The sequence below is a fragment of the Suncus etruscus genome, chromosome 5 (genome assembly GCF_024139225.1).
Source record: "Suncus etruscus isolate mSunEtr1 chromosome 5, mSunEtr1.pri.cur, whole genome shotgun sequence".
In the NCBI taxonomy this organism is placed as follows: domain Eukaryota; kingdom Metazoa; phylum Chordata; class Mammalia; order Eulipotyphla; family Soricidae; genus Suncus; species Suncus etruscus.
In genome coordinates this window covers 2,365,272-2,391,478 of record NC_064852.1, presented here as the reverse complement: position 1 = coordinate 2,391,478, position 26,207 = coordinate 2,365,272, and the positions used below count along the sequence as shown (strand labels likewise).

At 41.4% G+C, this 26,207-nt stretch overlaps 2 protein-coding genes across 2 annotated transcripts in view; one reads left to right on the top strand and one right to left on the bottom strand.

Annotated features, from left to right (window-relative positions):
- Nucleotides 1–26,207, top strand: part of LOC126008810 (protein CutA homolog) — a 484,819-nt gene that overhangs the window by 114,073 nt on the left and 344,539 nt on the right. The window lies entirely within an intron of this gene.
- Nucleotides 6,325–26,207, bottom strand: part of LOC126008811 (complement C5-like) — a 109,772-nt gene continuing 89,889 nt past the window's right edge. The window contains exons 33-41 of the mRNA XM_049773085.1: nucleotides 25,174–25,231; nucleotides 17,442–17,544; nucleotides 17,027–17,101; nucleotides 16,804–16,909; nucleotides 14,978–15,061; nucleotides 12,306–12,395; nucleotides 9,090–9,173; nucleotides 7,466–7,604; nucleotides 6,325–6,534 (exon numbers count right to left, since the gene is read on the bottom strand). Of these exons, the coding sequence (XP_049629042.1) occupies nucleotides 6,396–6,534; nucleotides 7,466–7,604; nucleotides 9,090–9,173; nucleotides 12,306–12,395; nucleotides 14,978–15,061; nucleotides 16,804–16,909; nucleotides 17,027–17,101; nucleotides 17,442–17,544; nucleotides 25,174–25,231 (878 nt within the window). The 3' untranslated portion in view covers nucleotides 6,325–6,395. The remainder of the gene's footprint in view (nucleotides 6,535–7,465; nucleotides 7,605–9,089; nucleotides 9,174–12,305; nucleotides 12,396–14,977; nucleotides 15,062–16,803; nucleotides 16,910–17,026; nucleotides 17,102–17,441; nucleotides 17,545–25,173; nucleotides 25,232–26,207) is intronic.

Genomic DNA, 26,207 nt, shown 5'->3' with positions numbered 1-26,207 from the left:
TCTCGTGTGTACCAAGGTTCTCTTCTTGGAAGGTGGCCATGCTGTGTGGAGGTGTGCTTTGTGGTTGTTGGAAATCTTAAAATAAAGACCAGTTTCCATCACACAGGCAGAGAAAGGCCCCATTGGAGCAGCTCATCCAATTCTCCTTCCCCTGAAAGCCCAGGTCCAATTCACTCACTCACTCTCCCGAGGAGAGAAGCTGGTTGGGGGGTACAGGAGGGGAGAGGATGAATGTATGCCGAGCCTCTGCTCTGGGCATTGACGCTCCCACTCCTGGCCCCCTCCACAGCCACCTTGTGAGTGGGGTGGGGATCTATGCTACTAATCTGTGGAGAAACCCACCAGGTTGAGCCATGACTAAAGATCCAAGGGCCAGGGGAAGAACTGGTATTTGAATCCAGACTTGCTCTCTAAGACACACGCATACATCTGTACATGTAATCATGCACTTATTCATACACAGACATACATGCACGCACACAAACACACCTGCTCAGAGAGAAAAGTCAAAGATGTGCCTGACACTGTTTCTTAGGTGAACATTGAACGTTGAACATTCCCTAAGGTCCTTCTCCCAAACTTGCTCTTTTCTTGATTTGGTGGCCTCCGGGGTGGAGAGCCAGTGGCAGGGCTGTGTCTCTCATGTCTCTCATGACATCCTCCTGTTCATAGAGGGACATCCTGGCCTTGAGCTCTGGAGCCGTGGTCCAGCAGCTGAGACCCCAGGAGCCAGCAGGAGGAGAGTCTTGTTGAGGAGTCTTCAAATTTTTTATGCAGGGATCAGTCCACTGTTCCTCAGATTGTTGGAAGACTGGACTATAGTTAAACACACACACAGAGTTATGAATAATTCCTATGCACATTGCACATATCTTCCTTTGAAATAAAAAAAAAAAAAAAACAAAACAAAAAACCAGCGATGGCCAAAACACCTGGTGTGCCAGGAAAATGTCCTCAGCTGGCCACATGTGACTCACAGGCTGTAGTTTGAAGTTGCCTGGTCATTGGAGCAAGGTGCTGCCTCTTGCTCCAACAGTGCTAACAGGCTCCAGGGGCTCACTAAAGGGAGCTCGAGACATTGCTGAAGGACTGGGGAGGTCCTGGGAGGGAAAGCAGGACTGGGAAAGCTTTATTCCTTCTTTTTTTTTTCTTTCATAGGGATCAAGTTCTGACTCCAGGAAAAAATGAGCGTGTTTCTATATAAGCCAGTGACTGTCCTCCCCAATCCAGCCTTCATTCTGGGGCCTTGGTTGTGACCTACAAAGATTCATTCCTGATGGGCAACACTGAACCCTTTTCTGGTTTCATTTTGGTCTGGTGGCCCCTTGTCTCCCTTTTAACAAATCAGTAGAGCTCCCCCCACCCCTCCACCCTTCCATGCCCTGTCCAGGGAAAGGCTTCGTTTCATGGGATCCAAGTGCTACTCACACTTCCAGGAGTAAGAAGGAGCAGAGAAAGCCACTTTCTCCGGGGCCCTTTGCCCTTCCCGGGAGGCACTGACCCTGCACTGACTGAGGGAATGAACGATCAATGTTCCCTTTCCCTAGGGGACAGAAACACTCAAGAAACAGTGTCAGGTACATCTTTGACTTTTCTGATGGCTGGGAGTTCTGGAGGTGGAAGGGATGGGCAGGGGCTGTTTTGCGTGTGCCTAATTTACATGGTGACCCCAGGTCCCAGCCCACCACCGCCTCCGAGCTAGAGTCCCCAAGGATAGAGTTTGCGGGGTTGGGGCTGATCTCACAGGCCTTTCTGTTCTGAGCTGGCTTGAGGCTTTCGTGATGGAGGCTGGGAGTTGCCACATCTTTGATTTTTCTCTCCGAGTGTGAATGCACTTGTATGTACACAGTGCTATTTACATATGTGCAACTGTGCCTGGCTGTATGTATGCAGAGGACAATCCATGCATGCGCTCACATCAAGTCTGCTTTAAAGACATGTAGTGTTCAGCTCTGGGAGAGCCTGCTCCTCCCCCTTCCCTCTGCTTCTCCTCATGACCCCGCCTGTTGACTGCAGACTTCAAAGCAAATGGAAAGAGATGGGGGAAAGAGGAGGAGGAGCTGACCACGCACCCCAACCTCTGCCCACCACCGCAGGTGAATCTCAGAGGCCTATGTTTGCCACTGAGGGACTCAATTCCACACGCCTCATGGGGTAGTGTGCATAAGAAATACAAATATATGTAACAATGATGATAACAGATAAAAAGAATTCTGTTTTAAATGATAGTCAAATTTGGATTCAGATGTTCTGGGACAGACTTGTCTGTCACAGACTTGACTTTACCTCTCCCAAGGTACCAGGTCTTGTGTTTCTGGCTCCAGAGGCAACAGGCTGGCAGCCTGGTCTGTGAGCAGCCCCCCAAGGTAGAGGATGTGAGGAAGCAGCCAGGCCCTGAGTTTCTGTGTGGGTGCTGCTGAGGATGACTCACTGGAAGTCTTGAGTTCAACTCTCTCTGCTGCCACAATCCTGGTCTGTGGGGACACTCTGTGCCCACACGACTTGTGTCTTTTGAGAAGGTCATCTCTTCCAGGAAGCAGCCTTGCTTAATTCTACTTCTACTCAGTTTGCTTCTTCACTTCACTACATTAGCTCTTTGCCTTTCAACTCTGGGTTCACTTACCCTGGCATCACCTTTATTTATGAAGGAGATAAAACTTGCAGGATACAGTAATATGTACCTTATTCCAGACAATTGAGGAAAGTTGTGGCCAAGATTTGGGCTCAGGTAGTTTGGCTCTTCTCTTGTCTTTCTCTTTCTGCTCTTGTCATCGGCAGTTACTGCCTGGTGGCTGGTGGCCTCATAGGCTGTATAACCATACCAGGAACATCAGGTACTGGCTATGAAACAGCATTGGAAGCAAGTTACTGTCTGGCTTTGTCGAAGCATCAGTTCTTCTGTAACAAGTCAGAAGCTTCAGTCTCTGTCTGTGTATGAAACCATGTGAGAAGCATCAGTCACATGAAGTGGAAGCCTCATGCCCCCGTCCTGAGGAGCTGCAGGCCTGGAAGCCGCACTGACACAGGAAATAATCCACACAAGGTGAGGGAGATCAAATTTATACCACAAGCTATCTGCCAGCAGACAAAGATACCAGCAGACAACCCAGCTGTGGAAATAAACTGGAAGCAGTTTCTTGTGAGTCCACAGCCCAATTTCATACCCTTACTTAGTCCGATCCATGGACTCAAATCTAAGCACCTATGTTCAAAGTTCTTATGACCCAGACTGACTTCCTTTCCACTGGCTTCATTTTCCATCACTTGCTTTTATTGATTTAGTGACACCTTCCCCTGCCTTTAGTTTCCTGAACCACTGACTGGAATGTTCTCTGGTGGTCTTTCCTATGCCTCTTCCTGCTTGCCATGAGTCTGTTAGCTTAAACGACTTCTTATTTAAGTAGGTATTTATTGTTTCCATCTCCCAGCAACATACTTTTTAGGAGGGCAGCACTTGTTTATCTTGATTGCCCCATCTAGAACTGGCACACACGAGGAATTCAATACCTATTTATAAAGTAAAGAATCCTACAAGAAGATCTTTGTGTATAACTTTCTTTCCCTCCCTTTGAGAATTTGTTTTAGATAAATAATCCAGCCAGAGGGAGATTGCTGGATGGAGGCCTACCCATGTATATTGGCTTAAAATGTATTGTCAAATTGCTCTACAAAGAAGAAATGTTGGCTTTCATTTCTTAGGCAACCTTTTGCATTCCAAATGCCAGGGGTAGAGATTTTTGTAATGTTGAGAAGGAAGGGAGAGCATGGGTTGGAAATTGGTGGGGTAATGGGAGTTGGGGGTGCAGGAAAAAGATGTTGCCGATGTTGGGGATGTTGTGTCAGAACTCTGAACAACTGTGGCATGGACCAATTAAATATGTTAAGGAGCCTTTCTCCCCTATACCTGTTAGTTGGAGCCTTCGATCCTGAGACTCCAATATGGCATGGATAGGGCCTCCAATTGGGCCTCCAACCCTGTATGAATAGAGCATGTAGGGGCCTCTTTATTGCAACAACTTTAACAACTTTAATTTCTTTTTTTTTTTTTTTTTTTTTTTTTTTTTTTTTTTTTTGGTTTTTGGGCCACACCCGGTAACGCTCAGGGGTTACTCCTGGCTATGCGCTCAGAAGTCGCTCCTGGCTTGGGGGGCCATATGGGACGCCGGGGGATCGAACCGCGGTCCGTCTCCTAGGCTAGCGCAGGTAAGGCAGGCACCTTACCTCCAGCGCCACCGCCCGGCCCCAACAACTTTAATTTCATGAACTACAAGTGCCTTGGAAGAGAAGAGAAGGGTTGATATGGGATTCAAGTATGTTTGAAATATTCTGGAAGCCACCTCAAGGAATTATGCATAAATACATACTAGAAAGTGTGATATGTTTTCCAAAAGACAAAAAAAAATGGAAGAAAATATTTATCTTGGGAAAAGAGGACCTGGGAATTAGTTGAAGAGGAGCTGGAGGTGTCTATGGCGCTGGACTAGCTCCAAGGCCTACTCTATTGTTTGAACACTCAGCGGCATCCTTGGTTCATTAGACTGGGCACCATTCTGAGGTGAAGACCCTTTGTGATCCCCTCCACTCAAAAAGAAGGTGGCAGTTTCAGGCTTGTTCAAAGGGTTCTCAGTTTTTACTGATAAAAAATGTAGGCACAATGGACACTTTAGGTGTCTTTTAAGCCTCCCCTTCCCTGTCCTCTGTTGATGTGTTGTGATGACCTGGATTGCACATACACTTGGTTATGGTACTTGACCATTGAGTTGTTGTGCATTAGGTTTCGCTGTTGCTGGGTCCTTTAGTTGTGATGTTTCTGCATATCTGAAGTTGCTCGTAAGGCCAGGGATGAGAGGCAGCAGAACAACCAGGTGCAGAGAGCACCACTGCCAGGTTTGTGCTTAGCATGTGTGGTCACATTGGGGAGCAAACTCATGGATTTACACGTGCAAGGCAGATGCTTTAGTCGTGTAACCATCTGTGGATGTAATATGTGGTCAAGGGAATATCCATGCTGAGTTTCAACAGGAACAAAAATCATATTTGTGTGACTTACAGGACACATTGCAAGTCCTGGACAGGTCCCCCTATGTGGCAGAATACAGACCTTTCAAAGAGTTGTCACTGTTACCACTCTATCTAGAGTTACCATTGCATTTCCAGGAAATATTTCTGTGGTGCAGGTTTAAACTCTAGTGAAGAAATACTATCTGTATCTTGCCTTAGTCTTAGCATGTTGGCTTTGACAGGGATGTAATGGTGTTTGGAAGTAGACTGGGCAGTATTTGGGCTGAAAGGGAGCATATGAGTTTGGTCTCTAACTATGTCCCTAAGTAGGCTGGGAAAATTGCAACCATTCTGTGTTTTAATCCTCTCTACCACCAAAAGGGGATGATAATCATTCTAGATTCTCATGAGATTCTTTTTTGTTTGTTTGTTTTGGGGCCACCCTCACCTGAGTGCAGAGCTGACTCCTGACTCTACACTCAGGGGACTATATGGCATGCTGGGATAGAACCTGGGTTGGCCACATGCAGGGCCAACAGCATACCTGCTATATCATCACTCCAGCCACTAAGATTCTTGATGTCAAATGGGAATCTACACACATGCTCTTTCCCAAGATCCTTTCCAAATGAACTGATTGCCAATGTTCTTTTGTAAAGCTCCATCTAAGAGAGGCTCAGGGATCTTGTGAGGGCAGGAATGAGCCCTCCTGATGCCCACTCTGGTGCGAGGGTTCCAGTACCAGCCTTCCAGGGGAACTTCAGGAAGGGATCTGTGCTGGGAAGAGGTGGGGGTGGAAAGGGATCTCTCTTGGGGTAATAGGAAGGGGAAGTCACGACTGAGAGCTTCTCAGTTTGCAGGGGAATCTGAAGTTGGGGGCCTTTGGGGGCTAAAGGTCCCCCTGCTGTCCTCCTTTCTTTCTCCATTTGCCTGTCATTGTGTGGTTGAAGCTGTGGAGCATAAAAGAACTGGCCTTGCCCGCTCACTTGGAAAGCAACACCAGGCTTTAATCATGGGTTTTCTGTTTCTGCTCTCTCTTTCAAGCAAAGACCATGTTTTTGTAAGATACTCCATTTCAGTGGGGCTATTCTTTCATGGCCAGCAAACAGTGTGGAGCAGTGGGTGTGGGAGGAGTTCCAATTTATTGCTTCTGGTGTCCGATAACCTGGGAAGGTGTGTTTGTGTCCATAACACCCAGGGTCATGTTATTCCAGAAAATGACAGCCCTTAAAATTGTTCTTTAATAAAGGCAAGTGCCACTCAATCCTAAGAAAAGTGAGGTTTCCAAATACAAGCAGCTGTGCATATTGAAAAAATGGGGGGTGGTGGTGAAGGGGAGCAGGTGGGAGAAGGAAGCTTTGATACCAGGAATCCAAATTCCTTCCCAGTTGACTTCAGGCTACTTCACAGCCATTTAGGAAGATGTCTTCAGCAAAGTCATCTAAGTTAGCTAAAAATGCTTGGCAAGATGGACACTGTGTATCCGTGGGCCAATATTCAATCCATGTGGAGGAATCTAAAGGGTAGATATACCTGTGAAGAAAAGATGAAAGCTGAGTATTTGTCTGATGTATCTAAATAGTGAGATACTGAGTTAATGGTCTCGCTCAGAAGTCAGCCTGTTCAGGTGCCCAGAAATCAGCATCACCCGAAACTTTGAGACCCACACACTTCTGGCAATTCATGAAGCCACTTTGCGTTTCTCCATTAAAGGCAGGGATAGCATCAGATTCAATGTTTATTTTTTTAAGAAGTGGATAATGAATGAAATGCCTAGCTTAAATTAAAATTCCTTCTTTTTCTTTTTGTTTTGGGATCACAGCTGGTGGTACTCAGGAGTTACTCCTGGCTCTGATATCAGGAATCACTCGTGGTAGGTTTGGGGGGCCGTAAGGGATCCAGGGATCAAACCTGAGTTGGCATGTGCAAGGCAAATGTTCTACCCATTGTACTATCACTTGGACCCCTATTTTTTTTTAACTTTATTTATTTATTGTTTGATTGGTTTCTGGGCCAGTGATTACTGCTGGCTCTGCATTCAGAAATTGCCCCTGGCAGGCTGGGGGACCATATGGGATGCTGGAGAATTGAATCAGGTCCCTCCTAGCAAGGCAAAAGCCCTACTGCTGTACTATCTTTCCAGCCCCTGGGTCCCTATTTGTTTCCCCCCCACTTTCTTCTACTTCTTTTTTTAAACGAACAGAACCAGCTGCAAATTGACAGAGGGAGACAAGGTGGCGTGAAGGGTTGGTCCAGTATCTTCCTTTCTTTTTCTCCAACTCACTGACCCAATAAAGCCTGTGGGGCTCTGTGACTTGCAAGCTTCTCTTTTAAGTGTGAGTTTTAACTCACTTGATTTATGCTCGTCCAGACCCTTTGGTGAGAAACATGGCATGCATTTAAGCATGCAGGACAGTCCATGTTAGAAGGAAAAGGCACAGACGCCAAAGTCTGGGTGACTTACTTGAAGCTGAAGTTGTGTTTGATCTGGAGAGCTTCCTTGCCCATAATCAAATACTGACTTCCTTTCTCCAAGTCAGCGTTAGCACAATTTGTCTTCTTAAGGAAGGTAATTTCAGAGGCTCTTTGCACAGCTGCTTCGCCTGAGAGACACACAGGTAAGCATCACGTTCAAGTGACTATAACTATGAGAAATCAGCATGCCAGTCTCTCAGGGTGATGTATTATTGAGTGGGATTCTATTTTGTTTTGTGTCACACCCAGCAATGCTCAGGGGTTGCTCATTCTGCACTCAGGAATTGCTCTAGGAGGTATTCAGGGGACCCTTTCGCATACCAGAGATTGAACCTGAGTTGGCCATGATAGTGACTGATGGTTCAAGGCAAGTACCTACCCATTGTACTATCTCTCTGGTCTCATAAGTGGAAATTCTCTTTTGGAAAATGATGGTGATTGGAGAGTGGTGGAGTCCCTCTGGGTAAGACGTAAGGAGGAGGAGAGGGAGGAGGAAGAGTCTGGCTGTGGGGTTAAACCAAGCTTTGCCACATCCTGGCTGTGAGGTCCTGAACCAGAGATCTATGCTGTCATTATAAGGAATCACTAATTTGAACAATGGTGTGATTCTCAACTCAAGCCTACCTGTTGAGCCATTCAATGCTCTTTATATGGAAAGTGCCTCCCTTGGCAGTGCTCAGGGCTTACTCCTGGCTCTGTGCTCAGAGACCATTCCTGGTGTTGCTTGCAAGAATATAGGAAGTACTGGGGATGGAAATGAGGTGAATCACATGCATCTCAAGGGCCTCATCCCTGTATTATCTCTCCAGCCTCTGCAGGGGTTTTTATAGATGTCTGATGGTACCATGTTCTTAAGTTCCTCAAACACTTTGTACATTGGCATCCTCTGCACTCCACCCCCTTAATAATGGCTAATCCCTAAAAGAGACCATTGACTCTAATGTTGAAGGATATCTTCCCATAATTTCATGTCTGTTTCAGATAGGACACATACAATTTATGATAGCCTTTTTCCCCTTTAAAAATGTATCTTCCAGTATAAGAGGGACACATATAGTGATCACATTCATTTGTGGGATATTAAAAATATGGTATGATAATGCCCAAAGGTAGTAGAAATGAGGGTGGGGAGAGTGCACTTAGGGCAGAGAATGGATCACTATGATGATAATAGTTGTAAATGATCACTCTGGACATGAAGTGGGTGCTGATAGGAGGTCAATAAATATACATAACAATATTGCAAACATTGCTGCATAAAAGGAAAAAAGGGAAAGAGAAAAGAGAGAGGGCGAGATGGAGAGAGAAAGAGGAGAGAAGGAGGGAGAGAGTGTCTGCTATTGAAGCAGGCTGGGATGAAGAATGACAGGAAATGAACACTGGTGAAGACATGGGTTTTGGAACATTATATGACTGAAATTCAACCATCAACAACATTTTAACTCTGGATCTCACAGTGATTCAATAAAAAGTATTTTTCCAGTAGAAAATATTTGACGAAGGGTAGAATTCTGAGGGTCTTAATTGAGTTGTGCTTAATGTACGGTCTGGCACACAATATGTAGTAGAATAACATCAATGTCGAGGGAAAGGAAAAACACATAAATCCTTACCAGCTTTGTAAACATCCAGGAGGGTTGCAGTGTACTTAACAAAAACGTTTTCCTCAGATGTGGATGTGATTTTTACTTTATAGGCTGGTGAAAAACAACAAACAATTCATGCTTAAACCTCTCGTGTCATGTTCAATAGAAGTCAGATCTTGTCAGACAAATGAGAAACAAATATGGCAAGCTGTTAGATGGTACGCTGAAGTATTCATTCCAAAAAGTCTTCACGAATGTTCTCTTTGGTTCCCTCATGCTGCTTAGAATTCTGCTTTAGCCTCTGGCTACCACATAGATCAGGCTGATTCAATCAAGAGCAATATTAGATGTTAAATTGACAAAACAAGCAAATGAATCTGGGTTAGATGTCCAGGTCTGATTCTAGGCCTTGAGAGCCAAGGGCTTGTGTCTGTGGAGACTCTTTGAAGATTCCCTTCCTTCTCTGCTTGGCCGCTGACAAAACCTTTATCTCTCAGACAATTCAGCCTCAAGGGTATCCCTTTCCCAGTCCGGGCTCCTCCTATACCTCCAGTGGCTTTGATCTTTGTTATTCTTAAACAGGATTCTGTTTTCTGACACATCTTTGCTTGGATTGGCAAACTATCTGACATGAACTGTTTCCAATCTTACTTACTCGTTATTCAGACATCAGTGTTTAATCTATGTGTATACGTATAAGCTCAGTTCTGGAATGATCTCCTTGGAAGGAGTCCATTCCTTCTGTGTTGTATAAAAAACTTTAAATTTATTTACTTATTATTTATATTGCGATTTTATTTTTTTGGCCATACCCAGCTGTGCTCAGAGGTTACTCCTTGTTCTGCACTCAGAAATTGCTCCCTGGCAGAATTGGGGGTACCATATGGGATTGCTGGGGATTGAACCCAGGTCTGTCCTGAGTCAAGTAAGCAGCATGCAAGATATTCATCCAACCTCCTGAGCTATCACTCTTTTTATTTTATCAGTGAGGCTGAAGTGAATGACATAAAAAGTTGGTCTAGTTTTAAAATCCCAGCTAGCTAAACATGTAGTGGAAAGAACGAATTCACTATGGCAGAACCCAGTGCTGTGTGAATGAATGACTAAAATAAATGTTAAAATGCCATAAATTTCAGACTCATCTAAGTCTTTATGAGGGACATAGTAATGAATCTCCAATGGGCCTAGGTAGAAAGAAGGAAATATTTAAATTTGCTCCCATTTTGCTGTTTCAATATCAACCTGAATAAAAGCAGTTATATCTTCTTGATAATAGTAAACTAAGTCCACATATTTTATTATCTATATTAAATAGGCTTCTGATATTTAAGAACTGGAACAGTTCTAGTATGAGGGAAATAAATCATGAGGTAACATTTTATTTAAATAACAAAGTAGGGGCAAAAGAGATAGTTCTAAGGCACCTTGTCTTATGTGTGGCCAACCTAGGTTTGATTCCTGGCACAGCATATGATCCCCAACACTGCACATGGTCCTAAATTCCACCAGGAATAATCCCTGAGCACAGCCAGGTGTAACCTAACCTTCAAATAAAAACAGCAAACAGCGAAGTGTTCTCTTCAGAATGCAATGCATTTTGAAAACTGCAGAGGCTTTTGAGTGAGTCAAGCAAATGCTCAGTGTATTTTTGTTTTGTCTTGTTTTGGAGGTCATATCTGTCAGTACTCAGAGGTAACTTCTGATGATGCTCAGGGGGTCTGAACCAGGATTGACCACTTGAAGGGAAAGCACAATAAGCTTGTACTTTCTCTCTTTGGCCCCCCAAAATTTGGATAAAAAAAATCAATGAGATCTAAAATAAGGTTCAATGACTTAAAGTTCTTGCCTCACAAACATAAGACTTATTGATCAAATGATAGTGTTAAGGCAATCCTGACAGCTTTCGTGCTTGGTATCCCTGGGAAATAAAGGTCCAAGAAGATTGCCCAATGGTTTCAACAGGGCTTAGGGCAAGCACGAGGCCATGAGTGCATCTCTCCTTCTTCATACTCTGACATAATCCACACAGTCCCACTGTCTAGAATTTCCTGGTGATGGTAAAGATCAAAATGAATTAGAAGTCAAGAAGGACTACAAATTAGAGGCTGGAACAATAGAAGAGTAAATAGGGCATTTATTGCATGTGGCTGACTTGCTTCAATTCCCCTGCATCCCATGTGTTCCCTTGAGCACTGCCAGGAGTAATTCCTAGCACAGAGCCAGGAGTAACCTCTGAGCACTGCCAAGTGTGGCCTCAAAACAAAACAAAACAAAACAAAACAAGGAAAAAAGAAAAAGAAAAGGTTACAAATAATTTAAATTTAATTCTGGTGGCTGTATTTCACTAAAGAGAATTCAGTGTAATATAATGGAAACAATACTGGAGACCAGGATGCATTCTCACTTTGCTTATTTATTTCCTATTAGATATGGAGCAAATATTTAATTTCCCTAAACCCAAATCTCTTCACTGGTTTAAAGGTATGACTCTGCTACTTAGAAAGAGACTTAAAGAACTTCAGTGAGAAATGCTATATGAAAGTAAGAGAGTGCAGAATCAAACGATTTTATTCATTATATGTTTATAGAGAGAACTCTATGATTTAGAAAAGATTGAGACAAATTACTGTACATTCACTCTCTAAAATAAAACTACAAATGAACATTGGGTTTCTGTGGAAAGAAAATAAAGGAGTAAATTCTCAGAGGGGAAAATATCAATGTAGTTGCACTTAGAGTTCTTGATTTATTCTGAGTTCTCGATTCTAGAAGTGGGCTCTTCATTGTAAATACGGAGAGTTTCAAACATGGATTGTGATTCTGCACTTATTAAAAATTGTTTAGTCTTGCTATTTTAATCCTATCCTTGAGGACATTTGGGAAAAACAAAACCCCAGAAATTATCTTTATGAGAGTCTCAACTCAATCAACTGAAAGAATACAGTACCAAAATCTTACTTATTGTGGGCTCAATTTTTTTCTTTAAATAGCAACCAGATACAAAGAATCTCTGGGAGTGAGTTTTTTCTTAATTAGGTGTGCATGTTACTCCCATCATTTATTAAGAATAAAAATCTCATTTATGTACTGAAAAATAGATAACTTTGAAAGTCAATGATATTTTCCTTCCAGAGAACACAATGACTATGGTGTCCATATAGTCATTCATGTCACTTGGTTGATTTTCCAAACTGATCACATATTCAGAACACTTCATATACAATGAATGTGCATTACACTTACCATATGCAATCTCTGGTTTACAAGCAGCTTCTTTCCTAGTTTCCGGGGAGATGGTCAGATCCAATTGTGCCTGCATTTGCCCACAATCAGCTGTGTGTTTGAGAAAAAATAACTGAAATTAGGATCTTGTAAGGAAGCAGACACTGGGAGTAAGCAGTTTTTTAGAGCTCCAAGACAGTGCAGTATAGCCTTACAACAACAGGTACATAAGACTTTCTTTTAAAGAAATTATGTATAAAGTAAACCAAGGCATAACAAACAAAACCAAATCTTGCACAGATAACTCTGTTGAAATATAAAGGATTCTAAGCTAAATGCCCTTGAAGAATTGATGGATAAAGAAAAATCAGCCAATTATATCAATAGGGTTACTACTTAGTAACTTAATAGTATTCAGAATGACAAAAGTCAAAAAAGAAACAGAATATTGAAAGAAGCAACATCAGTAAAGGAACTTATATGCTAAGAAAAGCCCATAGGGGGCCGGGCGGTGGCGCTAAAGGTAAGGTGCCTGCCTTGCCTGCGCTAGCCTTGGACGGACCGCGGTTCGATCCCCCGGTGTCCCATATGGTCCCCCAAGCCAGGAGCAACTTCTGAGCGCATAGCCAGGAGTAACCCCTGAGCGTTACCGGGTGTGGCCCAAAAACCAAAAAATAAAAAAAAAAAAGAAAAGCCCATAGATTTACCAAGTAAGTCTTTATCAGATTTATCAATTAATTTATCAGATTTAAATAAATAAATATGAACCAGAAGACAATGGTGAAATATAGTACAAAAATTAAATAAAATGAACACCTACCAAGAATACTTTATCCAACTAGATTATCATTCAGATTTGAAAAAAACAATACAGAACTTCAGGGACAGGCAACGGTCTAGGGAATTCATAACCTTTCATTTCTCTTTCTTTGTTTTTTTTTATTTTCATTTTAGGACTATTCTTGGCGATGCTTAGTGCTCTGCAGTAAAGAATGACTCCTGATTGGTGCTGGGGGGTGTGTGTGCATATGTGGTGCCTATGACTGAACCCAGGTCAACCCTGCACAAAGCAAGCACCCTACTCATTGTACTACCCTGGGAATTCATAGCCTTAAAACCCTTAAAACCAATTTTCCAAGAAGTATTAAAGGATCTTCTTTAAAAGACAAGACAAGCTTCTCAATACTTTGCCATTGAGTATGGCATTCACTCATTGTTCTTATAGTTGTCCTCTAAAAAACCAAGAACAGTTTATTTATTGTTAACTTGCTAAAGGATTTTATACCTTTTCAATAATGAATTAATGTTTCATTTATATTAAATATTCTATGTCTGATCAGATGTTTTATTTTTGTTCTTTAAATATCCATAGAAATTTCATTACAATATTTTATTTATTAATACAGACACTTAAGATATATATGATAATAGTTTGCTAACATAAATCCAATATCCCTTTCCTTCGGTTAAAACACTTTTATATTTTTATAGGCTTACTCAGATTTCTTGCTTAAAATTTGCTTAATTTTTCTCACTCTTACTAAATTTTACACTTGTAGGATTTATCTGTTTTGTGTACTTTTAAAATGTATTAGCACATACTTATTCATAATAATTATACACCTATACAAGATAACTATATAAACAAATTATTATTTTATCAACTTATCATTAATTTATACCTTTGTGGACTTTCAGGAGTTTAATTTAGCTTAGTTTATTTTATTTACATGCTTATAGGAAGGAAGGAAAAACAGGTTCCAAAATCAGAACCTGGAGAGATGCGGGTCTGGAAACAAATGCCAACGCAGAAAATAATTCACAATCGTGTTTGTAATTAAGGTGTTTTAATAAAATATTTTTTTTAAAAAAGAAAAGAATCAACACAGTGAAAGAGGGTAAAAACAGGTTCAGGAATTCCAACAAGCAAGCCAGGAATTTCAATACACAAGCCTTAGCCTACAGGTAATTTAGTGGAGGAAGAAGGAGAATGCTCCCAGCTTTCCTGAGAACCAGGCTTTTTATTAGCAAGAATGAGACCACACCCTAGGGTGGAGAATGAATACTGAGTAAGGTGGAACCCAATAATCCAATACCAGCTCACACCCTGGGGTAGAGATCAAATAAAGAGTTGGGTAGAATCCAGTTAATCCAACACACCACCTCCACAATAAATAGAAAAGTTTTTGATATGGAATAAAAAGAGACATAATAAAGGAACAACTGATCAAAGTAATCATAAATGGAGATTTTGTCTATTGAGTGAGCTTCCTTGGAGACCTGAAAGAGGGCCTTAGAATACTGTGTGTGTGTGTGTGTGTGTATGTGTGTGTGTGTGTGTGTGTGTGTGTGTGTGTGTGTGTGGTGAGCTCTCTGGTGTGGTGTTGAAATGATGTAAGCAGGAAAAATATTGTCAACCTGTGCACTTCAATAACAATGGTTAAAGTAAAATAAATAAGTCCATAAAAAGATCAGATAAAAAATAGATTTCAACATCACATTACTCCTATGGTGTTTCTTTGCCTCTAGAAATTATCCCGCTGTTCAGGAGTAGCAGAGAAGTGGCTCTATAATATTCAAGAAATCTGCTGAGATCAAATGACAGGCTATCAAGCAAAAGCTCACCCAAATTAACCCTTGGTCATGAGGGTTGCCTTAAATAAGCACACAGTCCAAACATGCTAAATGCTTACCTTCTACACACTGGCATGTTGCTCCTTCACAGACTTTCTGAAGTTTGCTTTGGGCGACGCTATAAAACATGGTGCACCGTTTATCTGCAGCAATGAGAGTATGATTAGAAGTGATCACTAGTTAGATAGTGAGCCTCTCCAATATTATTATTTTGAGGATTGAGGGAGACACACCTAGTGATGCTCAGGGATTTCTGCTGGCTCTGTGCTCAGGAATCATTTTTGGCTGGGCTCAGAGGATATGTGAGGTGTTGAGGTTTTGATTCTGTCAGGACTGTGCAAAGAAAATGCCTTACCTGCTTATAAACTCTTTTGGTCATCTTTCATGGGGTTTTTGAGAAAGGCCTACTCTTCCTTCAACTCCAATTTTTAATAGCGTAGGCACAGGGAGGTGAAATAATCTATTACCTGCCTTGGTATGGATTCTTTTACTTTTCAAATGTTCTAACCTTACTTACCAACTTATTTGTTTAAAATTCAACTGCCCAATTCTAGAATGAAAATATTTGGTGCTTTTGCAAATGTGAGGAGATATATTACATTACAATAAAGTATGAAAGAATTAAAATGATTTAATCCAGAGAAGAGAAGCCTGTTCATATGCACATACCTAACAGCATAGCAGATTTATCAAAACTAAAATATTTATATATATGATATATATCAAAGGAAAAGGGCATACATATTCTTGTGATATCAGAAGATAGAATGAATAGATGTTAGAGTTTGCCACTTACAATTAATAAATAATTTAATAAAGTAGTTAAATTTAATAAATTTAACAAACTATTTAAACTAATAAATTAGAAATTTATTTCTAATGAGTAGCCATTTTCAAAGTGAGGAGTCTTTTGTAAATCAAAGAGATCTTCATTTTATATTTTCAACAGTGGCTAAATGATCAAATGTGGGGTTATTTTTTCAGCAAACATTCATTGATACTTATACACAGAGACACAAGTATGGAAATATTCTGCCTGGAATTGTTGAGAGAGAAATGCAAATGAGTAATTAAAATGTGAAAATTGTTATAATCGAGCCACTATAAAATGACGTGATGAGAATATGGATGAAGCAGAAGTGGATTCTGGGAGAGTAAAGAAAGAGTAGGGTGTAACTCCACCCTGGGTTTGCAGGTGACCACCTGCAAAACCCGCCCATTTCTGGGAGGCGTCATGGGCGGATTTCACCTGCTAGAACCCTCCCATTTCCTGGGAGGGGTCTGGGAAAAGGTTACATAAGGCCTTTGACCAAGGGGATTAGGTCCTTTTGCCAGCATGAAGAGGTATGAGGAAGAGACATGGCTGGACAAGTTAAGATGCAGGGCAAGCTAAGGATAGCATGCATAAATGGTTGAGATTGACCACACGTGTGGTGGATAGGGTATGAATAAAACTGATACTTCCTAATACCTGTCTCTGAATGAGTCTGATTCCACCGTTCACCTAAACCTGGGACCCGCCAGCTGAATGGGGGTTGCGGAGCCACGTGGCCTGGGATGGCAGAGAAAGGCCTCCATCTCCATCCGCCATCCAAGATTAATAAGGGATATAATTCTACAGCAGGGTAAGTGAACTTCTCTATAAATAGAAACAATGAAGACTGAAAATCAACAAGAGATAAGCTTGAGGCAAATAATTTTAATGTTGGGAGCAATTTAAGCTAATTTATAAAAATAAATGAGTGAGGACCAGGAAGGTGAAATGATTTGCTCCAAATGTCTTGTAATAGCCTTCATGGAGCCCCCAAGAGAGGCAATATGTAAAATTTACAGGCCATGTGTGAATATAAAGTGGTAATCTAAAAGGTTAGTGTAAGTTGATTACCTGGTCTGTGGTATTCATATACTGTGAATGTAGCAGGATTTAGAAAGCTAACTTCAAAAAGTTCAAATACCCGAAATCGAACACAGAGAAAATCTTTGGAGGGAATCTGTTGGAAAAATCCAAGATTCAAGTTAATGGGAGAGAAGAAACTCAGAGCAAAACATTGAGTCTGTCAATTTTGAACAGCTATAGTAAGGAAGAAATGATTGGAGGTGGTGCTTACCGAATCCAGTTGCAGAATGACATGGCCATCTTGGATCTGGTAATCATTGGCTAGTTGGTCCACTCTTTCCACTAGCTGAGGAAAAAAAGAAGAAAGTTCGAATTTAATTTCATGGTCTTTTGTTTAAATCTATCTGCTTAAGACTTTCTATTCAAAGATGCTGAAGAGTAACTCTTTCTCTTAGTATATCTTGAAGCACGTTATCACATCTATTCATATTTTCAGAATGGGAATGCATAAGCCCTTTCCTTCACTTCACTTGTAAAAATCATGACGTAGATTGTCCTTTTAAAAGGATGATTCCAGGTGATTTGATGACAGTGATACATTAGAAGAAAAGAAGATAGCTTTGTTTGTAAGGTAATACAGGAAAGAAAAACAATATTCAGAATAATATTTAAAATAGAATATTTACATTTCTTAAGTCATCTGAGTTTGCACTGATCCCAGTAGGCAAAGAGATATCCATCACTGCATGGGAGGACCCAGAGGATGATTCTTCTTGGCTGTACTTGTAGCTAGAATAAGTCAGAGATAGAGGGTGGAATAAACAAAAGGGCTTTTAAACAAAAAGTTCTTTTCATTAGAAGTTAATCAGACAGGTGGTGGTCATGGTGGAAATGGGTTGGCAATGATTGTTGAGAAGAAATAAAATCAAGATGGCATTAGAAGTAGTTACTCTGCCACTAGCCCTAAAACAGCTAAGCTTTATGGCCAGGCCCACTTTGTGGATACAGGGATAGAGTCCTGATAAGACTATTAGGATTCACTGTTGGCTCCGATGAAGTTTATTCCTATAGGAGAGGAGAAAGACAAAAGGTGGTGACAAGGACATGAAGGAAGACCACCAAAAGTTCAAAGCTCTTCCTCCTTGACAGTACCCTGACCAATTCTTATGTCCACAGAAAAGTCCAGGTCAAGGTAATCTGAAACACTCCAAAACTAGGACCTGGAGAGACACAGGTCTGGAACCAAACATCGACCAGGAAATAATCCACATAGTGAAAGGGTACAAGAACAGGATTAGGAATTCCACCACTCAAGCCAGAAATCCCACCACACAAGCCTTCTGCTCCTAAGAAGGAAAGCAGCTTAGTGGAGGAAGACCAAAGAATGAACCCCTGCCTTTCTGAAAGCTGGGCTTTTATTAGCAAGAATAAGACCACACCCTAGGGTGGAGAAGGAATATCAAGTAGGGAGGGATCAGGTAATCCCATCACCAGATCACACCCTAGGGTGGTATATGAATACTGAGTAGGGTAGGACCCAGTAATTCAACAAATCTCCATATACAACTCAGTCCTAAAAGCCATTCAGGGCTCTCTCTGCTTCTGAAGAAGCATGTATTGTCTCTTGATCTTATTATTATCTTTTTCTTCCTGGTCATCTCTAAGTAAAACTGTTTTACTCCACTATTCATCCACTCCTGAAATAATTTTCTGGGAGGGAAAGGCGACAAACCCAGAAAGCCTGTGTAAGATTTAGGACCGACTTTCCTTTCCTGTGACTTTCCTTTCCTCATTCTAGCCTGAGTCCAGAAACCCCTAGAAATCAGGTGGTAGGGATCAACTCCTACAGATGCAGCTTGATAGCTGCATGGTGGGAAAAGTAAGAGGTGACATCTGTATCGTGTATTGGCTTATCACAGACTTTCATCAGTTTCAGAATTCCTGGGCACTACTGGGGTGACCTAGGTAGGTAGAGAGGGAAGTGACAGATGCCCATCTTAGACCACCATCTCTCTCTTTACACTTCACATAAATCACCTGCAGCAGTAGGTTTAAAGTTTTCTATGTGGGCGTGCAGTCTTTTTACGATAGGCACTTTGGGATATTAGAAACTTTGAATTGTGTGAGACCAGAATTAGCTATTTCAATTCTTTTTTTGTTTTTGTTTCTGAGCCACACTTGGTGGCGCTCAAGGGTTACTCCTGGCTCCCGTGCTCAGAAATCACTCCTGGCAGACTCGGAGGACCATATGGGATTCTAGGGATTGAACTTGAGTCCATCTTGGATCATCTGTTAAGGCAAATGCCTTAACCACTGTGCAATCACTCTGGCCCTATTTCAATTCTTTACCCTCTTAACCGGTCATCTCAATGGACCACCATTCTGGAGATGAAAGAAGGGACAGAAGTCATTCAGTGTAAGATCATGGTTAATGAGTTGCAGAGATGGAGAGTGAGCTGTCAATGTCACATGATTCTTTCATGTCAGAGCTAGGGAGTCTCTTGATCTCATTCTAGTTATTTTTTTAAATGGAGCATGTTCAAAGAAAAAATTAGTTATGGTTTTAAGAGAAACTCAATAAATACGTACAAAAAGACTATAGGAAATATACTAAAACACTAGCAACTGTTTTCTTTGGATGTGAAATTTAAATGGATTTTTCCATGTTTCACTATGAAAAAAATTCCACAATAGTTTAAACATATTTTTTTAAGATTAAACTTCCTCTAGGAATTATACTTAGGAAAAACTCAGGAGAAAAGCAAAAGGTGTAAAAATTGGTGTTATTTTTTTCCCGGTAAGAGGAAAAAATTACTCTCTAAAGGGGAAAAGTAGGAAATAAGATTTTTATCCAAGTTCTACTGAGAAATTTCCATATATCACTTTTCTTTTTAGAGCTCATTTTCTCACTTGTAAAGTTAACGGAAGAAGCTAAACTTGTGTTTTAAAAAAGTTACAGGCAGACAGATAAAAGAAACCTGGTAATAAATTTTGGGGAAATAATAAGATTTAGAAAGAAATCACCTAGCCCTGAGGTGGCTTAAAGGTATGAGGGATATAATCATCTGAGGTGCAAACCTTGAGCTCTTTAGACTTGGAAAAACTGAGGTACTGCCATCAAGTTCAAGAATTTCCCTGTGCCAACATCTAGATTTACTTTTATGTATTCGGAGAACTCCAGGCCAAGACAATTTAGAAGAATTATATTCAATTTTTATCCTAAAATTAATTCTCTGCTTTCTTGCCTCTGGATGAACCAATGTTTTTTATTTATTTATTTATTTATTTTGATTAACCCGATGATGCTCAGGGGTTACTCCTGGCTATGTGCTCAGAAATCACTCCTGGCTTGGGGGACCATATGGGACACTGGGAATCGAACCACAGTCTGTCCTGGGTCAGCCGCATGCAAGGCAACTGCCCTACCACTGCACCATCACTCTGGCCCCCAATGGTTTTTTTTTTAATCAAGATTTCTCTGTGTGTCTCTCTGTCTCTGTTCATCTGTCTGTTTCTCTCTCTTTCACAAACACACACACACACACACACACACACACACACACACACACTTTTCTAAGTAAGTTTCTTTAGCTAAAACTATGTTACTTCACTAGTCTCCTGAAATTCTTTTCTGAGAGGGAAGGTGACATTCTTGAGTCATCTGTGTGATATTAGACTGACTTTCTCTTCCTGCATTCCATTCCTCGCTCCAGTCTAAGTCCCACTGTTCTCCCCAGAATTGGGTTGTTTGATGGAGAGTAGTTCAGGTGACATGCAAAAGAGAGTGAGTGGCTCTCAGGAGGAGCTTGACAGCTGTCATATATGTTTGGTGGGATGTGAGCGGGCATTAGTAATGCATTGGAGCTTGGAAGAGACTTTGTCAGTCATGATCTAGGCCAGGCTTTTCCCCAGGGTGGTTGAAGCAAGTGGAGCAGAGATGTGGAATGCACTGTTTTCTTGAAGTGACTCCCTGGTTCACCCACAAGAAATATATCTAACCCCAAGGCTTTTTTTGGAGTCTTGGGGTGGTGGTGGTGGCGCTACTATGAAACAAAATGAAAGGCTTCCAAAGAGGACCAAGTTATGGGAATGGGGTGCTTTTGTGAAGGTGAACAATCAGAACAAAGCTTGCCGAGTCTAGATCAAAGGACGAAATCAAAAGACTGTTCATTCTGAGGGAGAAAAGAAATCGATCTCACCTAAAGGAAGGAGAGTACGAGAAATAGCAGGTATTTTGGTGTGACTGTGAAAGACAAAGTTTCCACACTCTAGCCTGTATTTCTGACTGAGCCATTTCTATATTTTTGACACTCCTGCAAATTCCTGGGCTTTTTGTAATGAGTGGAAAGTTAACAATTCTCCAAGATCATATATTCTGCTCCAGACTTGAGGATCACTAAGACTAAGACAGTGGATAATATCTAAGACTCATGGTCAAATAGATATCCCCCAAAGGCCCTAAGTTAACCAGACCATACTGTACAATCCTTATATTTTCTGTAAACATTCTGTAAACTTGATGATTAACAAAAGGACCCATTTTTTATATTTTAAAAAACCTACAAAATGAGTCATATTTAACTGAGTCCAACAAGTTCCTCCTCAACTGGGGAGTTTCTTTTTCTTTCCCTTTTACTTTCCAATAAATCTTTCCACTTCCAACTCTGAGTCTGAGTAGCTTTATTACTCAATATTTTTATTCTTGAAAAGATCCAAGAATCTGGGAAACATGGACCAATACAGAGAACAGCCTTCACCACTTCTACATCAATTGCAAATTAGCGAGAAGGATTGGATATCTTTGTTCCCTGATTGTGCCCACATAGAGCACAGATTAAGAAGGCGTTTTAGAGGGTTTGGATGCCATATTTACCACAATATTTAACGATATTGTGAGAGAGCAGGTTTTTAAAAATTATTAACCTATCATTCACCAAATCAATGATGTAGAACAGAACCAAAGACCAATGGAAACTACAAGATAGCTGTTGGGTACTTCCCTAATTGGAATGGTGCTCCAAGCCAGAAGCAGAGAAACTTTGCTCACAGATGCAAATACTCTTGTCAACAGGATGGAGAAGGACTCCAGAGCAGAGAAAGTCTTAAGAAAAGTGGCTGGAGCCATGATGACTGGTTGCCACAGCAACTCTTTCACCCAGGGAACTGAAACCTTTTCAAAAAATGCCTTTGCTTGCTGCCAAAGCAATCTTCCCCAAAGACATTTTGTTCTGAATGAAATGAAATCTTTTTTCCCTTTTCTTTAACAGATTGGAAAAAAAAGAAAGCAACAAAGTTGTAAAGAAAAAAAAACACACCCAAAACCAACCCCCGCCCCCCGAAATATCCAACATCCAAGAACCAAAAGAGCGGGCTCACCTAGACACAGAACCTGTATGTTCATTTTTTTTTTTTTTTGTTAATCAGGAAAGAGAAACTTAGAAGCAAGGAATTTCTCATATAAATAAATACTACACAGTTACTTTTGGAATTTTTCCAACCAAACTTCAGTTTTAGAGCTCAAAGCAGACTGCACCTTTTGAACATTCTCCCCAGTTTTTTTTCACCCCCCTTTTCCATTTTCCCCAGTTGTGTACCAAAAGACAGAATAGTCAAATTAATGACTATTGTGTGTTAACAGTGTGGAATGAAGGTCTCCCTCTGGCAGGGAATTTGGATGAATGAGTTTTTGAAGTGCCTTTTTTACCTCTAGAGCAGAGCTGAGGAATAGCAGGACAGGTAGAAATTGAGATGCCATAGTTCAGAAGTGTGGCTTCACAGAAATACCTGGAAGGGCTAAGTGGGTTGGCTGAAGGTCATTTGAGCTACCATGGCTGAGACTCCCAGAGGTGCCCACTCACTTTCTCATACCCACTCCGGAGGCCTCTCTATTGGGTCTGTCATTGATTCGAGTTCTGCTCAGAATAAGTCTGCTCAGACCTCCCTGTCAAGTATGATGAATTCAGGAATGAGTGTAAAGTATTTAGGCCTTTCCTCCAAAGGAGAGTTGGAGGTGCAACGAAGAAGAAAGAAGTTGCTTGGTAAAGGGAGGTCTACTTGGGAGATGGCTGGGAATGAGGAAGGGTATTTGGGGTTCAGGAAGGCAGTGGAAATTGTGGGTTGGCTGGCTTGAGAAGAAATTCAAGGAATAGGGTGACTGGGATGGGGCCCCAACAGGACAGCAATGAGTGGGAAGGAGACAGTGGAAACCATATGCTGTTTCTTGGGGTTACCGCTACCTGTTGGAGGGTGTTTAGCATATTATTGAAAAGGATTAGGACTCCCAAATAGTTTTTATGAAGCTAACATCACCCTGACACGGAAACCTGAAAGAGATACTGCAAGAAAAGAAAATTACAGGCCAATATCCCTGATGAACACAGATGCAAAGTTCCTCAACAAAATCCTGGCAAATAGGATCCACTGCCTCATCAAGAAGATCATTCACAGGGCCGGCGATGTGGAGCTAGAGGCAAGGTGTCTGCCTTGCAAGTGCTAGCCAAGGAAGGACCGCGGCATCCCCATATGGTCCCCCCAAGCTAGGGGCAATTTCTGAGCGCTTAGCCTGAGCACAAACGGTGTAGCCCGAAAAACAAAATAAAACAAAACAAAAAAAGATCATTCACTACGACCAAGCAGGTTTCATCCCAGGAATGCAAGGATGGTTTAACATCGTAAATCAATCAACATAATACAATATATCAATAAGAGAAGAATTAGGCACTACTGTTTCCCAACTGTATCCATATAGAGCAAATATCGAACAGACTTCTTGGAGGTTTTTGTGTGCCATGTTTACCATAATATTAAAAAAAATATTGTGAGAGAAAAAGCTTTTAAAATTTTAAGCCTATCATTCACCAAATCAACAATGTAGAATGGGCCAGATTTCAGAGATGTGGGGTGATGTCTGTACTTCTGGGAAGAATTTACCAGGTTATTTTACTCCATCCAGGCCTAATTTTCTTTGTTTATAAATCAAGGAGATCCTTCAGTTCATTCCTGAAATACTTTATAGCTCTACTCTGTAAAAACAACTACTTGGGCTGTCTAAGTCATCCATCCTGAGATTTTAGGCACCATGGGATAGACACAAATGTCTGCAATTGAGAAAAAAGTTAAGGAGAAACCATAGCAAGGGCATTGAGGGAGAAGAGAAGCAGAGGACTGCTCTTTAGTCCTGCCTCTGCCACTAATGGATCCATTCCATGTGACCATAAAGAGAAACACACGTATTTCCAGAAACCTATATTTTAATATACATTTTTAAATAGTGATGTGGAATAATAATAGTAGAATAATGTCACTCATTCTCAGATGTTTATGTCATAATCCCTTTATATGTGATCATGTATCTTGGAAAATAGCAGACACGATGAGGTTGAGAATCTTATTTTTTGTTTTTGCCTTTTTTGGGGGGCCACACCTGGTGGTGCTCAGAGTTTACACCTAGCTCTATGCTTATAGGTAATCTTGATGGGACCATATGGGGTTCCAAGGATTAAATGTGGGTCAGCTGCATGCAAAGCAAATGTCCATTGGCTGTGCTATCATTTTGGCACCCAAGTTAAGGATCTTATAATGGGAAAATTATGTTGTATTATGTAGGTGAGACCAATCCTATCCACAGGTCTTTATAAATCAGGGGAAGAAGCAAGACAGTCAGAAAAGTGATAATGGAAATGGGTGGGGGAGAGGAGGAGAAGGGGGAAGAAGAAGAGGAAGAGGATGAGGATGAGGATGAAGAAGAAGAAAGAAGAGGTGCTACTGAGTTTGAAGATGAAAGAATGGTTGAGAATGGCTGAGATGCTGCTTAGTGAAAATGATTTTTCCTTTTTCTTTTTGGTTTTTGCCTTGCATGTTGGCCGACCCAGGTTAGATCCCTGGCATCCCTCATATTACCCCGAGCTTGCCAGAAGTAACTTTGGGACCAGAGCCAGGAGTCACCCCCGAGTGCTGCCAGGTTTGGCCCAAAAACCAAAAAGAAAAAAAATCACATTTTCTAAGCAGGATCTCAGCCATTTTCAATGCTGGGCTATCGCGTCGGCCCCTAAATATGATTTTTCTTAGCAAGAGAATAGGAACTGATCGACTCCCTTAGACACTCTTTTCCCCAATACTTGCATCACATCTCTGCCTTTCTAAGTCAGAAACAAAAATTAAAGTTATTCTGCTTAAATTAGAAGCAAGCCTAAAAATAGGAGGGAAACACTTTATGCAAACAAAAACAAAGCTGTTACTTATAATAAGTAGGTAGATATTGAGGAATGTCTATTATTATGCTTTGCATTTAAAAATCTGAGTGAGCCCATTTGTGTCTTCTGGCCATCTTAGAACCCAGAAAGTTGTGAGGAGATCATCACAAGCCAGAAGCAGGGTCTTGGCAGTCTTTGCTCACTCCCCTGGGTAGGAATGCCTCACCTTGCACATGCTACAATACGCTTGTAGTCCGGAAAGCCATCGTTTCTGTAGTTCGACCCTGGAACATACAACACACAGACAAGCAAATAAATGAAAAATAGAAGAAACTGTTGCTACTTTGCAATCTGTCAGAAGAGTCATTTATGACTCTCTGAAGGCAATAACTAATCATTTGGACTTCCCGTGTATGAAGTCTTTCAGCATCACACACACACACACACACACACACTTGTATTTTTTCTTTTTTTTTGGTTTTTGGGGTCACACCTAGCAGCGCTCAGGGGTTATTCCTGGCTCTGCACTCAGAAATCACTCCTGGTGGGGCCTGAGCAATAGCACAGTGGTAGGGCATTTGCCTTGCACACAGCTGACCCAGGATGTACCTCAGTTCAATCTCCAGCGTTCCTTATGGTCCCCTGAGTCAGGAGCAATTTCTGAGCAAAGAGCCAGGAGTAACCCCTGAGTATCACCGGGTGTGTCCCAAAAAGCAAAAAAAAAAAAAAAAAAATTACTCCTGGTACCATATGGAATTCCAGGGATAGAACCCTGGGCGGGTCTGTCTCAGGTTGGCCACATGCAAGGCAAACGCCCTACCAGTGTGTATTGCTCTGGCCCCCTAAATTTTTTTTAAAAGCAGAGGTCACACTGAGTGGTCCTGGGGGGCTATCAGAGAACCCTGATAGTTGCTTGGAGATTTCTAGGGCCACACCCAACAGTGCTTAAGGGATCAGGCAGTGGTGGGATTGGACTCAGAACCTCTTACATATCAGCCATGTAGTCCACCACTTTGAGCCACATCCTACTCCCACTTTTAGTGATTTTTTTTTCTGGGTGGTGGCACCACGCCCAGTGATACTCAGGGCTTACTCCTGTCTCTGTGCTCAGGGGGCACATTTGGTGGTGCTCAGGGTATCAACTGTGATGCTGAGGATCAAACCTCTGTGTGCTTGATGCAAAGCAGTGCCTTAACCTTTACTCTATCTCCCCAATCCCACTTTTGGTGATGTTTATTATGCCTATCTCAATTACACGTG